Raw genomic sequence first — 16,351 nt, 5'->3', positions numbered from 1 at the left:
ATCCCACCCCTCCAATTTTTCGATATTCCATGATACACTAATGGCCGGGTATATCTGACATTAAGATTCATGCCAGAACATGAGTGACAATTTAAGGTTATTTTAGTAAAATTTGTCTTGTTTGAAGACATTTCCGGCTACCATCAGACACTGCAATTAAATCCTGCCAATTTGTCGATATTCCATGATACACTAATGGCCGGGTATATCTGACATTAAGATTCATGCCAGAACATGAGTGACAATTTAAGGTTATTTTAGTAAAATTTGTCTTGTTTGCAGACATTTCCGGCTACCATCAGACACTGCAATTAAACGCTTAGTACTGAAGGCACAATGCTGCATTGGTCTTTTTTCATCTCAACAAAAAACCGAAAGTGCAGCATAAGCAGTTAATGAAGCTAAGCTGGAATTTCATAAAATTTGAAAAAGCCCTTAGGCAAATTCCAAAATAATTCATAAGAAATCACGAAAGATGGTTAATACGATGAACATTGTCTATCTAATAAAGCTTGCGGTGAGACGGGTTAGTTGTTATAGTGCATTCTGTAGGAAAGCCCGGGTTCACTTACACATGGCCCACCTCATGTGCGGCTACGAATGACGATAAAAGGCCTTCATCTCGGGTAAGGGCACAACTTCTGAGATCATTACACATACCCCTCACTGGGCCATATCCTGAAAACAACATCATCCCATGTAAAGTATGTTTAAAAACGAAGTACCAACTCGACAAATATACGAAATGACACATCGCAGTATGACGCGATTTTAACAACCTTCACATTGACTCTTGCATTGCTTTCACCACGAGACACATTGTCAGGTTCTTACCTGCTGGTCCGAAGCTGTCGCGTGTGAAGAAGAGAGCAAGATCATGATGGTCTTTATTGCTATCATCTGGGGTATTTTGTTTGTAAGCCCAAGTACACACTTTCCTCAAACTGGCGGCTGGAGAACCGCTGATCATTCCACTTGCCTATATGAATTATAAAACAACAGTTTGTCAGAAATAAATTTCGATTTCACTATAGGAAAATTATTATACGAAGGTTAGATTTAATGCGGTGCGCGATATCTTCGCGGTGACGAAAAAATTAGGATTTTTTTTTTTGCACACGGACCTAAAAAAATCAAGCCAAGCTTCCACTAACTGGAAAATTAGTGGACTATTATATGGGCATACCTGGGACTTGTTGAGCATTACTATCCTGATGACAGCAACTGTGGTGTCGGTTTGGAGGGTGCTGTGATGGTACGCTTCATTGACCTAAATAGCAAAAAAAAATCATATGGGCATACCTGGGATTTGCTGAGCATTACTATCCTGATGACAGCAACTGTGATGTCGGTTTGAAGGGTGCTGTGATGGTACGCTTCATTGACCTAAATAACAAAAGAAAAATCATAAAAATTGTTGCCTATGTTTTATTTTTTATTTTTTATATAACACAGATAATGGCATAATCCCTCATTAAAGTTCACTTGATGTCTATGATCGTTACCTGTTTCTTTTTTATATATAGGCCTACATACATTTTGTACACGAGCAACAGTCATTCTTGACATCGACCCGACATTCAGTGATAGATATGTAACTATAAATGTAGGCTTATGTTCAGTAGGCATATATGTGGGTCTCCCGCATTCGGTATGTGTGAATTTGAAAATAAGAAACATAATTTCTTATTTCTTATTTCCTTCACATCCAACATCGAGTACACTTACAGAATTGGACGATGCTCTATATACTAAGACTCTTGTTGAGGCCTAGCGAGTGGAGTTGCATTTTGTCGTGAGAAAAGGTCCTGCTGTGACAGGAATTGAACCCAGGAGCCTGGTATTAGAACCCAAGCATCTTAACCACTTCACTTCTAAAAATGTGTCTGAAAAAATCATCCTTATTTTAATTGAATCGTGATTCATTCTGAAGTAATGTGAACTAAGTAGGGCCTAAGAATTAGGACTACACTACTTACGATGTTCATCATGGTGAGAATATACGTAGGGATGTTATCTTCTCCATGGAAATCAACCATTGTATTGTCGACGGCAACCATTGTCTCGATGTAGTATTTTCCTCCGGCTCCGCGCTTAACTCTGTCACTATCGACTTCATTCACTTGATTAACTATAGCCTCAGTATCTACATTAGTTAAATTGGATTTTTGAACAAAAAGAAAGGACGATCAATAAGGACAAGTGTTTTATTTTTAGTGTTGGTGCCAGGATTTGCAAGACGGGAGGTCCGATATCCCCGATGAGGTGGGGAGGGTGGGGGTGGGGAGGGTGATGTCCCCGACGAGAGCAGAGTGGGCGTCGCTCAATATCTTTCGAAAGTGGTCCAGGGAGCGAAGCCCCGAAATATATTATCATGACAATTTACAGATTCCAAAGCTTGTTTGAGTCATATTTTAGATACATATGATTTTTTTTTCTCCCTGACGAATTGTGGTTTTTCTCAACTCCTACCCCGGCCACCTGCTGGCGCCATCCCTGTTTTTTTTTTTTTTTTTTTTTCAAATCAGTGTTAGAATCCATCACATCTCATAGTGTTATCAATTCAACGTAAGGTCCCTGAAGAATGGTCTCGGGTTTAGTTGACAGCTTTATGTGGTTTTCCTTCCTTATAAGTTGAATTTGAAGTAGGCCTATTAATTTTTACCGAGATTAATTTCTTTCACTGAGTATTGCATTTTTACTTTTTGGATGTTAGTGCTCAATCCGCTGACCGATTGGTTGATTGAAATTCAGCATTCGGTTACATTTCTCTAAATCATTCAGATTAACTCACCGAAATCTCCCCATTTAGAATCATCTCGTTTAGTCAGGCTACGTCTATCGTACATGATATGCGTCTTTCCTTGGTCGGGGTTGGCGGATCCATCTTCTATTGGTTCAATAAGAAGTTCCTTGCCATCTTTGTTCAATACACCACTCTGACCAAAAGAAGAATAAACAACGGTCAACATTCAGTCAGGCCTAATATAGAAGAAGGTGAGGGTTGGGGTGGGGGGACTTGGAAAGTCAATCCCTCCACTTTATTAACCACTGAAACTCCCTCTCTCATAATATGAACATTGGCGCACACTTCGTATCTGCTTATGATCTGTTGGCTGAAAAAAAAAAAAAAAAAAAAAACATTTTCTACACGCTCCTAGCGCTTGCCACACGCAATGCCAGTCTACTGCCGCCGAACACTCTGAGCAGATAATTAATATTTTAGGCCAGAAATGCTTTGCGTACGAATATAAACCTATGTACGATTATCAGAAATATCGGATAATAGTTTAAAAGCTCATGCATCCATGATCAAATTATTATTGAAAGGACGACAGATAGTAAACTACAATACCGATTTTTTTTTCCTTTTTCGATTATGAGAGATGGAATTCTTAAACTCATTTATTGAATAATATAGATCTTTTGATTTTCAAACATCGATGGTACAACGTATGAGTCACGGGTATTGTTTTCCGTTTCATTCCCAAGTGTCGATCATCTGAGTCAGTACGATTCAGACCTGTTTATCTACAGAGAGGCATGCAGTACAAGGAAACGACGTGGTTTATCGTGTTGGTTCAGACCCATTCTCTCTCAACGAGGCTTTTACTTTGGATTGTCCAATCATCGTTACCAACATAAAATCTAGGTCACCAAAAAGGTCCCATATTAAACATGAGAATAAAAATTCTCACACGATGATACCCAAATAATGTGTATTAATGTCATCTACATTTAAAGGGAAAAAAACATAATTTCATTATACTGTATTCCGTTTTGAGGTTCTCCAATTTTACATGATAGGGCATTGACGTCACCATTTCTGTCGTCAAGGTATAAATAGCAACAGAATGTTACACTTAGCGATGTCGAAGAAGATTACCGGCACACATTGAATGACGGTATTTCGTGCTACCATACACTACCGTATTTTAGGTAGGCCCAGGGCCGACGGAACGTTTTTCAAAGTAGGGAGGGGGCACACTAGCAAGATGAATGGGAATATGAATTGCGAGGAAGCCGATCATACAAAAATCTGCGTTGACATTATATGATTTTCTGCCAAAAAGTGGGAGAGGCAGGCCCCCAGCCCCCGGTTCCGCCGGTCATGAGGCCTATATTTGATTGCAATCGCTTGAAGTATGCACCTTGATAATGAGTGGAGTACGGTAATATGTAAAGGGGAAGCACCAGGAGTTAGATATCCCATTAGTAGGAGGGGTAGACATTAGGAATGACAGGAAGGTAGCAGGATACCATATTATAAAGTATTTTAATTTGCGCGGGATACATCAAATGACAGTCCGGTGGATAGTCAGTGGACCAGTGGTGTCCAACCGAACATTGGCTTGTGTCCAGTACTGCATGCGGCAAGGGTGGGTGGAGGAACGGGAGCAATTAGAGCAATACGGTAGTGCAACAACCATTTGCAAGCAGGTACATTCACGAAAGCGGTTGGCGCGCAACGGCTGTGACTCAGACTCTCAACCTTGGGGGAGGGGAGTCTGAGCAATTCGCTTGTGTTCTTTAGACATTTTATCTACGTTGACTCTCCCTGCCCCAGAGTATGAAGTGGGTAACGGAATACGCAGGGAAGGTAAAACATACTTGTTGCGCGGGAAGGAGAGTGGCGATCCCCCTAGTCTTGTACACTCTGATGCAAACACTAAAGAAAGAGAGATGGTCACTACGGACCGTAGGCCCACCGAGCTTCAGGTTTAGACTTTCTGACATCTGATCGTCATCCTAAATTGGTCATAGCGTTGACTCATTCAAGTTTTTCAATTACTTGTCAGTATCTTTAAATTCCTTTATATGAAACATCTTAATATTATAGAAAGTTACCGGTACATGTCTGGATTTGTCTACCAAGGCGAAGGTGATGAAATATCGTATGGAATAAAATTATTGAAGTGTTACTCCGAAGAGGGCTCAAGCCGCCTCCAGTAGCCTACGGTTTGAATAAACGGATGTTTAAATATATAGATTACTGTTTGTAGCGAAACTTTAACAATAATTGTAACATTAAATTGCTAATGGAAAACAAAAATAAATGAGTTAATATCAATTTCAAATTAGACGCAAATCAAAATATTGTATTTTGTTTTTGATGATTTACGTAAATTGTTTTGATTGACTACCAAAAATAAATATAATTTCAAGGCGAGTACTGAATCACAGTTTTAACCCAATCACAGAGAGGAGGATCCTAAATTTCACACTTTAACCGCAACTTGATGATTAATATAGGAGCTTATTTAAATAAAAATGTGATTCGTATGAACTAAACATGACGTCGATGATGTGGGTATTGGGTCAATCTTTCTAACCTTAACCAAAGTTCATTCTTGAAGAGGAACAATGCAAGGTGTCTTAAAGTGGTCATGTATCAAAATATAGCGAACACAGACCGATTCATATCCTATACAAAGTGGTATTCTGTTCCTAAAAAGAGGCGTTAAAATGTTTACATAATTGCGGAAGTGCGGTTTGCCTCAGCGTTTAGCAGTAGTAAATTATTGCCAATTCAAAAAATCGATTCGTGATCATTCATAATTTATTTTCTAAGATCCGTTGTACATTTCGTATATAGGCCAAGTTTCACTTTGTTTTTGCTTTTGTATTATCGCACCGCACAACCAAATCTGAGTCCGCTTTTACAATAACGTGTACCCTTGAGATGTCTTCCACACCTTATGTACATCACCAGATAGTTGGCGAGAACAGTAGCAATTCCCATGATCAAATCACCCTTCACAGTTCCTTCCTTTTAATGTGTAATTTCCTATTCAATCGAGAAACGGCTTAGAACGCAATTGAAAAATGTCCAATACTTTTGACGTGCGAGTCTAGGGGGAGCTGGCTTGACTAACTCTGTATTACCATTTTAAATAGTCCCACTTGAGTCACCTCTCGATTAGTCAGGTGGTCACGTGTCACATGTCAATTTTGAGACATGAAGGTCAGGGATTTTCTATCCAACCTTTGCATACAGTACCGTACATAAGCAAATAACAAGACGTCCGCGATTCAAATCTTATGTTGTCATTATTGCTTATAAAAATATTATTATTGTCTGATTTAAAAACAACATGTTGCTTAGCATTGTTTTCATTTACAGTATAATAATAATAATAATTTATTTGGAATGACACTTTTGTAACAGTGGCACACAACCACGTGGGCGGTGCATCAAATATGAAACATATAATCCTACATAGGATATGAATTAAAAAAAATATAAAAATAATAATAATAAACAATAAATGAATTCCTGCGAGACACCATGTAGACGATTGCAGTATGATTTTATCTTTTCCTATTTTAAGCTTTAGATACGGTATACTAGATCCGTGTTATTATCCGTACTTTTCCGTGTACTGCGCCACCGATGTAAAGATGAAATTTCATTAAATGATTATTATTGCTAATCACATTATCATTATGATGTCCATAATGTCATTTGCCTAATTTAGTCTATGATGCAATTCATTGATTAATAATTACAAAGGGCCAAAATAGTATCAATATTTAGCTTTATTTATTACCGAGGAGACAATATTGGGCTAGAGTATGGCTTGCCTTGTTACCAATGGATAACGACAGGCCTATTTAAATAGCATATTGCAGTATGACATTCTTTGTACATGCTTGTTAAGAAGTGAAAAGAAAAAAAAACAAATATAATTATGGAAAAACAGGTACTGTAAGACCTGGAAAATGCAATAGTAGGCCTTGTTGTGGCCTATCACATAATAGAAGGCATACAATAAAGACCTACTGCATAATTGTGATAGTTGGCCTTAGTGTAAATTTTCACTTACTTTAGGCTTTTTAATCCAAGTGATTTCCTTATATCGCTTTTGCTAGAGAAATTAATTTACTAGGACTACACTTTTTTTTTTTTATAAGAACACATTTTATAAGAACACTGACGCTTAAATTCCTTAAAAATTAGGAACAAAATAAGAAAAATTTGAGGCTAAGGTAAAATGTCAAATGAGATTTTTATATTTAAAAACTAGAAAAATTTAAAAAAAAAATGAGATATGTACCTTATGTGCAATAGGTGTGACTATGTAATACCATCTATAACACAGTACCTGTCATTTGGGGCCATTTTTTCCAGAGGCCATTTTCTGGGTACCAATTTTACCTACATTCTAGTACAGTGTATACTGCTGTACAATAACAATTTTCTATGTTTGAAAATTGTGTAACATAAGAACAAAATAAGAACATTTTCAGCCTGAAATTGGCCAAAAAATAAGAACACTGAGCCTCGGCAAAATTTTACTGGTTCTTATATATAAAATTGTACGTGATTGATGAAATGAATGCTCGAAAGAATGAATGACTATAAAACGCATACAGTATAACTATTTAACTGTATAGTACAAAATGATTTAAAAAAAAATATATGTTATGTCGGTCATAATAAAATTGTAAAACTTTCAATAAATAAACGTGTTTTAATCACATTTTACAAATTAAACAATGACTTAATAAGTATTAGTGTTGCTATTTTATTAATTATTATATAATTAATTAATTAATTATTAATAATCAATATAATAATATTAACAAATCTGATGATGGTGATGATGATGATGAAGTTGTTGATGATGTAATAATGATTATGCTGATGATGATGGTGATAATGATAGTGATGATGATGATGATAAAGAAGATTATCATGCTGATGATGATGATGAAGAAGACGACTACGACTGTACTCTAATCGTTATATAGGCCTACTTCGGTCATTGAATCAAACACCCATAGGCTATGGAAAAATATTTCATGGTATCAAATGATCATTGCATTGGCATTCGAAATACCAGGTAGGGGGCTACGCATCTACAATATACTCCAGGTGGAGCAAAACGTGTTCAACCTCTGATTCGAACCACTGGCCTTTCGATTTGGAAGCCCTAGCTAAATGCCTTTCACATGCTTTTCATCTTATAAATACGCATTATCTTATTTTCGATGGAAAATATCCATACATTATTGGTTTTAGTCGGCGCTAATTAGCCATCTTGTAATTGCTCAATTTGTACACGGGTAAGTGGACATAAATTATATTTCAAAAGCTGTTACATTTCTAGTTCAATCAAATGCAAGTATAAATATCACTTGGTGGTTAACATGTTATGCAATCTGTTGTTGACTTTAAATTAAGTGTAAAATCGTTGTAGAAATATCGGTAAATATCCACGCTAATTTTGGTAATCAACATATATTAGGCTAGTACGATTTTGGTTTCTCACGTCCCGTTACACTTTTATAATAGGTTCTCATGATATTTGCTTCTTATTATTTTGACAGGCAACAAAAAATGTCACAGAGCTAGTCAATACGTTGCCATACTATAGTTCATAAACTTTTAAAGTATACCAATTGTCAATAGTTTAGCATCCATTTTTTGATTGAGCTTGTAAATTAAATTTTATCAAACTTTTTTGAAAGGGATGATAATTGACTTCATTAAACCAATAAAGCATGATCCGCTTTCGTATTGTTTATCGTCACATACCTTACTTGTTGTTTGTGGCTCTGACGCCACCCGAATATTTACCTCACCGCTACTCACATAACACTATGCCTTCTAAAATTCGATATTTTCATCAACAGTAGGCTTCCCTGACCATATAACTCTGGAGGTATTGAGTTTCGCATGCCAACCGAGCGCCTAATTTTCCTTGCGAGCACATGCCGAGTTGGAACAAGTCAACGCTCTATTATCCAATTATTAAAGAGGCAGAGACAGTGGATTTCTCAGTCACGTTCTACGTGAAATCCTATCAGTGTCTTAGCAAGATCACTATGGGAGATGTGCGACTGTGGTGTGCACATTTTTGCTCAACGACTTGTGCGATTGATCTTTCAGTAAGAGGTATCATTCTCAGGAAATTGAAAAAAACAGATCCGAAATTTTGATTAAAAGAAATTCAGAATGGTAATTTTAGAAAACACAAATATCGACCTTTTTTTCCAAGAACAAAGATTATAAAAGAAAAAAAAAACATGTAATTAATAGTTTGAAATTTTAATTCTTTAAAACCCATTTCAACTGTTAGGATCATTAAATGAATTATTAACTTCACGGATTCTGATTTCTCATTCAGAAGTTTGACAGCTTCCTTGATATTAATATTATAGTATGATGGTTACATACCGTAATTGGCGTTACCATGCAATGGTGCGATAAATTAAAGTAAAGCGATGTTAAAAGTTACGTTGCTTATCCAGGCACAAGCAGCACCATAGGATGATGACTAAATTTCATATTTCAACCAATCGCATTCTCAATAAGCCTATTTAGTTTTCAAAATGTTGTAGTGTATTTCGATTCTCGGCAATATCGAATGCTAAATCATACTATATTTACGGGTAACTTCCATTATCCAGAGTTGATTTTGTATAAATTATATATAATACATGTTTTGTAGCCTTTTAATAACTTTTTACAAGGAATCTTCACCTACATAACATAGACCTATGGGTCTTCAAAGGGACATAATTGCTTCTTAAGTGCAACAAATAATTATGGAACCATAGGCCAATTAACCTGCAACTGGTGTAATTGGAACAAAAAATGAATGTTTCGATGATATACAGACTTTTTGATATAAATCAAATAAAGACTAAAAGCCAATTTTAGGAAATCTGGCAAAGAATTTAGGAACCGGTGTAATTTACGCGTCTGTTCGAGTACAGTGGCGAGGAAAATATTTTCTTGTACTAAATTTTAATTAAAGCGAATAATTTTCTTAAACATTTTATAAAAATCAACAGAGTTTTTAAGGATTACAAGATGACCGTTATATCGATTCAGGGGTATTTGTTACAACCTTGCTACATGGCGTCACAGCTACGTAGCTCCCACACAGCCTCGTATGATTGCCGAACTGGGAAGAATTGGCCTTATTTCAGGAGTGACGTCATACCATGGTCATACAACAACGGCTTAATGTAAACTTAATTTGGCATCCGAACTCTTACCTGCCAACTATCTTCTCCCCGGGAGAAATCATTTTTTCTACGTCCCATTTGTCTGCTTGGATTTTGAAACCGTGGGAGGCATTTCTTTTACGCATCAGTTGAAGAAATTGGGTTAACGCTTTGTAAAAAATATTTTAGTATTTCCTAAATTTGTCACTGTTGGTTATTATATTGTCTAGTTTTAAGCATTTACCTAAAAAGGAATATTAACGTTTATAATATTTCGAGAACATGATAGAGTGTAGAGTTAAATCAAGTTTTGTATTATGTTTTACCTACCACTTTATCTCCACACATGACAAAAGCAGCACTGTCTTTGGCCTCGTAGCTTCTGCAACTATCGTCAATTTGCTTATCTTCAACAGAACCATCATCCTTTATTTTTTGAATCTTTATATCCTTGTTAATCAACGGTGTTTCTTGCACTTCCACTGTCGTTGGTTCTCCATCAACTTCAAATGTTACATATTCACTTGGGTTTTCCTCATCTGCTTCTTCTTCGAATGGAAGCTCTGTGGCGGCTCGTTTTATTCTTTTGTATTCTGCTCGTTCTTTCGAATATGTCGAGAAGTCAAAGCTAATGAACTCTCCCTCTTTTGTGGATCGGTATGGTCGTACTAGGTTGTAGTCTTCAAGGCGATTTACTAAGTCAGCTGCAAAGAACAACATGTCAGCAAGAATTTAAATTCAGTTTATTTTACGGTAAATGGAAAGCGTTATTCATCACCGAGTTTCGTCAAGTTGAAATGTTCTGAATTTTTGTCTGTTCTTTTGTTTATTATTTTATACTAAATTGTTTAAATTTTATTTTGGCATCCCTATAAAATATCAATTCAGTCTTTCACAAGGTTTCTTTAATCTTGTTTGCATATAAAGATGATGAGAAAAACATATTGGCCCATGCGATTCAGTATTGTAGCTCAAAAACCTTATAAATTATTTTATGTATTGTATGATACTTTATGGACTTGCACTAACATTATGACTAGTAAAACGAATTTATTCTACCTTCTTTTAACCCCTTTATTTTTCCATTGTGTTTTTTTTTTTAATACTGTGTTGGTTTTGTCCGTAAATGTTACAGTGGCAATTTAATACTACTAATGTTTTCACATTAGTATTTGTTATAATACTTAAAACATTAACATGGTACACTTTCAAAACAGTTGTTGTAAACGTGGCGGTTAGGTTACCAATGTCAGAAAGTAACGTTATTAGTCGTAAAATACACCAAAAGCAACGTTATCATAACGTAAAATTGTTAGCTGGGAATATTTTGCCAGATATGTAGAAAACAAGAACTTAGTAAGGTAATAACCAGAACTAATAAAAATATTTAATAATTTTCTTAATCATTAAATACAACTGAATCCCAAATTGTTCTAAAATTTCGAATAGTGATTTCCCAGCAAACACAAAACGTTATTATACCGGTAAGTTAACATTCAAGGGCACAGGTCTGTTTTGAATGATGGGGGGGGGGGAGTCGTTGTTCCACACCTCAGCTCACCATGGTTGGAGCTGAGGTATGAAAATTTAAGAAAATAGTACCTAGATGGCCGGAAATGATAGGCCTAGTAAAACTCATCATCAAATACTGGTTGTGCAGTGCTTTTTCGTTAAAACCTGGGTCATGAATTTATGCAATTAATTTTGACAACTTTCAGGCATTTCTTGATTTACTTTGCGATCGAATGTTGTGTGGACCAACTCCTCTTGAAATATGTGAGGGGGACGCGTCCCCCGTCCCCATGATCTGCGCTCATGTTAACATTCATGAACGTTGTGTTTAGGTGTTCCAAGGAATTCCATTTATTTTATGATTATGTTTTGTCAGATAAAAACGCTACCACAAACAAGCAGCAAAGTTTGGAACGTTAATTAGTTCAAAAATATGTTATAAATACGTACTTATGATTCTAAAGAAAAGAAAAACGTTTATATGTTATAATAACGTAAAATTGTTAGCTAATAATTTAAAATTGTTAGCTAATATTTTTACGATAGCCAAACCAATGCGGCGTCTGATTTACTATGGTTAACTGAAACAAATGTCACGTTCATTAAAATGTCATTGACGCTTTCTGTTGATTATTTGATTGTTGTCGGGGTGATTTTTATTTATTTTTAGTTTTTTTTAGTTATTATTATAATCATTATTACTATTATTAGAACCATTCAGATAAAAATGGTTTGACCATGTGTCAAGTTACAAGCCTCCATTATGGATTTACACAAACTGGATTTTTTAGGTAGCGTGAGCATGGCATGATAAAGGGAAAGAAACCGTGTCTTCATAATTTTAAGATAGTTAATCACCGTCAAAATTAACGATACCAAGTACCATGATTAAAGAACAAATTAGTGTGCCAGAATATAATGCAATTTATAAATACAAGAACGATTTGAATTTACCATGTCTTTTGTGTAGATTTCTAGGCATTTGTTCCTCTCCGTTAACCTGTGAACAAAAATATTAAAGTAAACTTTAGAAACCTGTAAAACTATTTCACGCGTTTAATTACCTATACTCTAATGACCTTATTTTACGTTCAGGGTTTTTTATGAGGTATTGTACTGAAGTTTCCCCAAAAGACAGTGTCATACTATCATTTACTTTCACAGAAAATCACCCGTGATGTGCAACCACAAGATTAGTTGGACTGATATCAATCCGCCATACAGTACATCATCATACAGTGAGCCATGTCAGGCTGTCAATGTCCAAACTTCTTATTCAATTTTCAAAATTGTCAAAATTGTAAAATATATGTTTAATAATGTATTACATATTATTTACAATGAATCTATTATTTTATAGTGCAATGGCGAAGGTATAAAAACAGTTTCATTTTATACGTTTTGTGTACAATATAATTGAAAAATGCAGTACAGTACTGCTTCTGACCACAACTGACAGGTCGAATTTTAAAGGTTTCATCTTATCACATGGCCTCGTAGTGAATTTTAAGAAATCACGCCTCCCTCAACACTTACAACAGGAAGTTGAACTGACTTCAATTAGTTTACAAGTCTTTTGTATTCTACCGATGGGGATGCTTGTAGTAGAACTGTATAGGAATGTCAATACTTAACTGGCGTCTCTTCATTCACTGTAAACCTACTCAGTAAATATGAATGGATATAAAATAAACTAAGCGAATGAAAAATCTTACCTGAACTGTGATTGCTACACACACGAACAGTAATCCAAGCGCGATACGGTTCGCCATTGCGATGGTGTCTCCTTTCGGTCGCGGGTCGCCTTGTGTCGTCACTTTACCAACTCAATCACTAGCGCCAATCAGGTTGTACTGTATAGTTCCAAGTAAACTAAAAAAAAGAAATAGGATAGCGAAGTGCAACTAGGAAGAATGCTGGCCAAAAGATTGTTCTTAAGAGTTAAATGTACATAAAACGAATAACAACACAAAGCACTCCGCGGAAGTGGAATACCCGAAAGGTCTGGCAATACACAAGCAACCGATGCAGTCTTATAAGCGAATTCGCCCACTGACTACCATATCAAATGACGTTAACTATGACGTCTATAAACTCCGCCCATTTTGAAATACGAGCGCTGGCATTGGCGGAGCAAAAGTGCTTACACTATACTCAGTAGTTCTGGACACTTATACGATGCCATTTCCCTTGATCTATCACCTTTGAGGGGAACTTCATCGAGATAAATAGGTAGATGACTTACAGTATACAGTCTCTAGTTCTTTTCGCAAACGACAGTAGATTTATAACATTTTCTTCATTTTCTGTATTATATGCAGTTCTCCCTACATAGGCCCACGCTCTATCCTGGACCATAATTAATTACCTCCCTGCCAATAATCTCCGTCCAAAACGTTATGTCATCAGTACACCGATGATTCGGCCATCCATAGTTCCTTGTTCTTAAAGTTCTATTTAGTATTATTTATATATATCTTTTCTTTTCTTTTGATAAATGTGGTTACTTGCCATGTATACTTTTTAATTAGCATATTTCTTTTTAAAAATGGTTAATATTTCCCAGAATATGGTACGGTACATCCAACCATGAACAATTTAATATTAAATACTACATGATTCATGTGTCATAATTTCTGTTTTTAGAAAGAAAAAAATAAATCGACGAAAGGCGGCGGCAAACTAGGTGTTAACTGTAATTGATAACCTCCGCCACTTTCAATACAGAAACACGTATGGATTGAAGTTTTCTATTCCCTTGGTCTGCTCTGGACATAGAAGGCCCACTTTCTAGCGAAAGCGATTTTTTTTTCATTACGCATACCCTATAAATGACGCTATTCTTTTTTTTTATAATGTGAATTTTTAAAGTCGCATCTTTACCGATAATGTTGATGACATGAATATTTATCTACCAATTGATCATTCTTATTTCTGAATCTGATTATCTATATTCTATAAACTGATGTCCTAGTTTGTTTTAATATCCTTCGAATGAACAAGAACATCTCAAAGGGGCCTATCGCTAGGTGAGGTAATAACAATGACATAGAATGCTCCATATGCTTTATGTCTGAAAGCGTCAAAATCAAATGCGACGTGCATTCATGACGCGATTTCTAGAACCGACCTGAGGCAATTACGGGCGAAAATAGCCAGCAAGATGATTACTTTACTTAGAGTAGGTAATTATACTTGTCTTTTAATGGACACCCTATGTTAAAATGCTCCTGTATGCTTTCTTGTCTTTAACCATTATGTTGTATTTTTTTCTGAGTTCTAAGATTTTGTTTTGAGAAGAAGCAATAATTCCATTGCATTTAGAATGCACCAGTTCATATTTATGCTGATCAATGATTTTGAAAGGATTTGAACAACGGAACGCCGATTATACGTTGGTGCGCTTGTCTGCCAAATACCACTGTGAGTCACCTTTAACGACCGTATAGGCTTAATCGTCGGTTACGGATACAGAAATAGGGCTTTACTTCACCAGTTGGTAGACACGGTATGATGTCATCGGGCGGATTATTTTAGAACAACAATAAGACAGTCAAATATTATCTTATCGTTCTCCTGTGGGTATTATTTTGCATTCCAAAATAGAGTGTCAATATGGCAACATAATTACAGAGGAAACGATTACATGACTAGCTAAAGCATGGGATTTTCTTCTCAACACGGAGAGTGATGTAAGGTCTGCTGGCGTCGCAAGGCCTACATCTTAAGTTAGTCCATTATATTTATTATTTAAACATTATTCTTATAAGTATCAAGTTAGTTTTCTACCAGAAAAAAAAGGCTGGTTTTAATTGAATTGCACACCAGATGGGCAATTTTCTTATTCACTTCCTATGTTAAATGTAGTCATAGATAGAGGGGAGCCACCTTGACAGAACGCACCTTATGGGGTCCAATCCACCTACCCCCGCAAAAGCTGGGGTTTTTATTAGACATTTTATAGATGCACTTCTGAATGAACTCGTAAGAATACAAATTTTGAATATGATTGTCTTTCTCCCAAATTATTATGCGGGACGGTTTGGTCCCGTTGAATTCTCCCCCAATTACAGTCAGAGAGGGAGGCTTTTATTTTTCCTTTTTTTTATTATTATTATTTTTCTAAAGCCAAATACCACACATGGGTTGTTTGCTGGGTCAATTTCACAGTAGAATACAGGATTGAGGTAATACAAACAATATCTACTAACTACTATCTAAAACAAATGAAAAGAAATTTTTTAAAAATTGTGAAAAAAAAATAAAAATCAAAAATAATAATTGTTTTTTAAATTGTGTTTTTTTTTTTTTTGCAATACTGTAAATTGTGGGGGTTTTTTTTAATACTGTTGAAGATATGCGCGCGAGGGCGATAAACTTTTTTTTTCTTCTTTATTGGTCCTAATAAATATTATTCTAGATAAAATTTGGGGCGAAATATTTGTTTTTTTGGTCAGGTGGGCGTCTGACCTGCCGCACCGCTCCCACTGCTCCTGTAAAATAGAAACTGTGATATCGATTTCCATTTTAATATGACCGGGTGCAAAATAATACCACATATATGTATCTAGAACTAGGGCCTATAGATTTTTCTAGTTCTAGAAAACTCAGATATCTGAGTTTTCTGTATCTAAAAAAAACAACAACAACAAAAAAAAAAAAAAAATCTCTAAATTATAAGACCGGGGAATTTAACTAACACTTAGAGTTAAGTAAAAAGGGGTTTAGTTGATGTAAGAGGGTTGTACTTTTATTATTTAATCTGCGTTATCATCATTAATGCTATCAATATTTAATGTTATCAATATTGCTATTTTTATGTATATTATTATAATGATTTTGGCATTTAAGTATGGTTCAATTGTGCAAAGTATTAGGT

At 35.6% G+C, this 16,351-nt stretch overlaps 1 protein-coding gene across 3 annotated transcripts in view; it reads right to left on the bottom strand.

Annotated features, from left to right (window-relative positions):
* Window positions 1-13,496, bottom strand: part of LOC117125026 (A disintegrin and metalloproteinase with thrombospondin motifs 3-like) — a 33,094-nt gene extending 19,598 nt beyond the window's left edge. For 2 of the 3 annotated variants that reach the window (XM_033271376.1, XM_033271378.1), the window contains exons 1-8: window positions 13,188-13,496; window positions 12,427-12,472; window positions 10,291-10,664; window positions 2,795-2,939; window positions 1,980-2,146; window positions 1,303-1,386; window positions 835-979; window positions 573-678 (exon numbers count right to left, since the gene is read on the bottom strand). In XM_033271376.1, the coding sequence (XP_033127267.1) occupies window positions 573-678; window positions 835-979; window positions 1,303-1,386; window positions 1,980-2,146; window positions 2,795-2,939; window positions 10,291-10,664; window positions 12,427-12,472; window positions 13,188-13,244 (1,124 nt within the window). In that variant the 5' untranslated portion in view covers window positions 13,245-13,496. The remainder of the gene's footprint in view (window positions 1-572; window positions 679-834; window positions 980-1,302; window positions 1,387-1,979; window positions 2,147-2,794; window positions 2,940-10,290; window positions 10,665-12,426; window positions 12,473-13,187) is intronic. The other variant, XM_033271377.1, reaches the window with a different exon arrangement.
* Between the last annotated feature and the right edge of the window lie 2,855 nt (window positions 13,497-16,351).

This window comes from Anneissia japonica, unplaced genomic scaffold (assembly GCF_011630105.1).
Source record: "Anneissia japonica isolate Jap-2015-1 unplaced genomic scaffold, ASM1163010v1 scaffold9_len2422644_cov172, whole genome shotgun sequence".
Taxonomy (NCBI): Eukaryota; Metazoa; Echinodermata; class Crinoidea; order Comatulida; family Comatulidae; genus Anneissia; species Anneissia japonica.
This window is presented reverse-complemented; position numbering and strand designations above follow the sequence as displayed.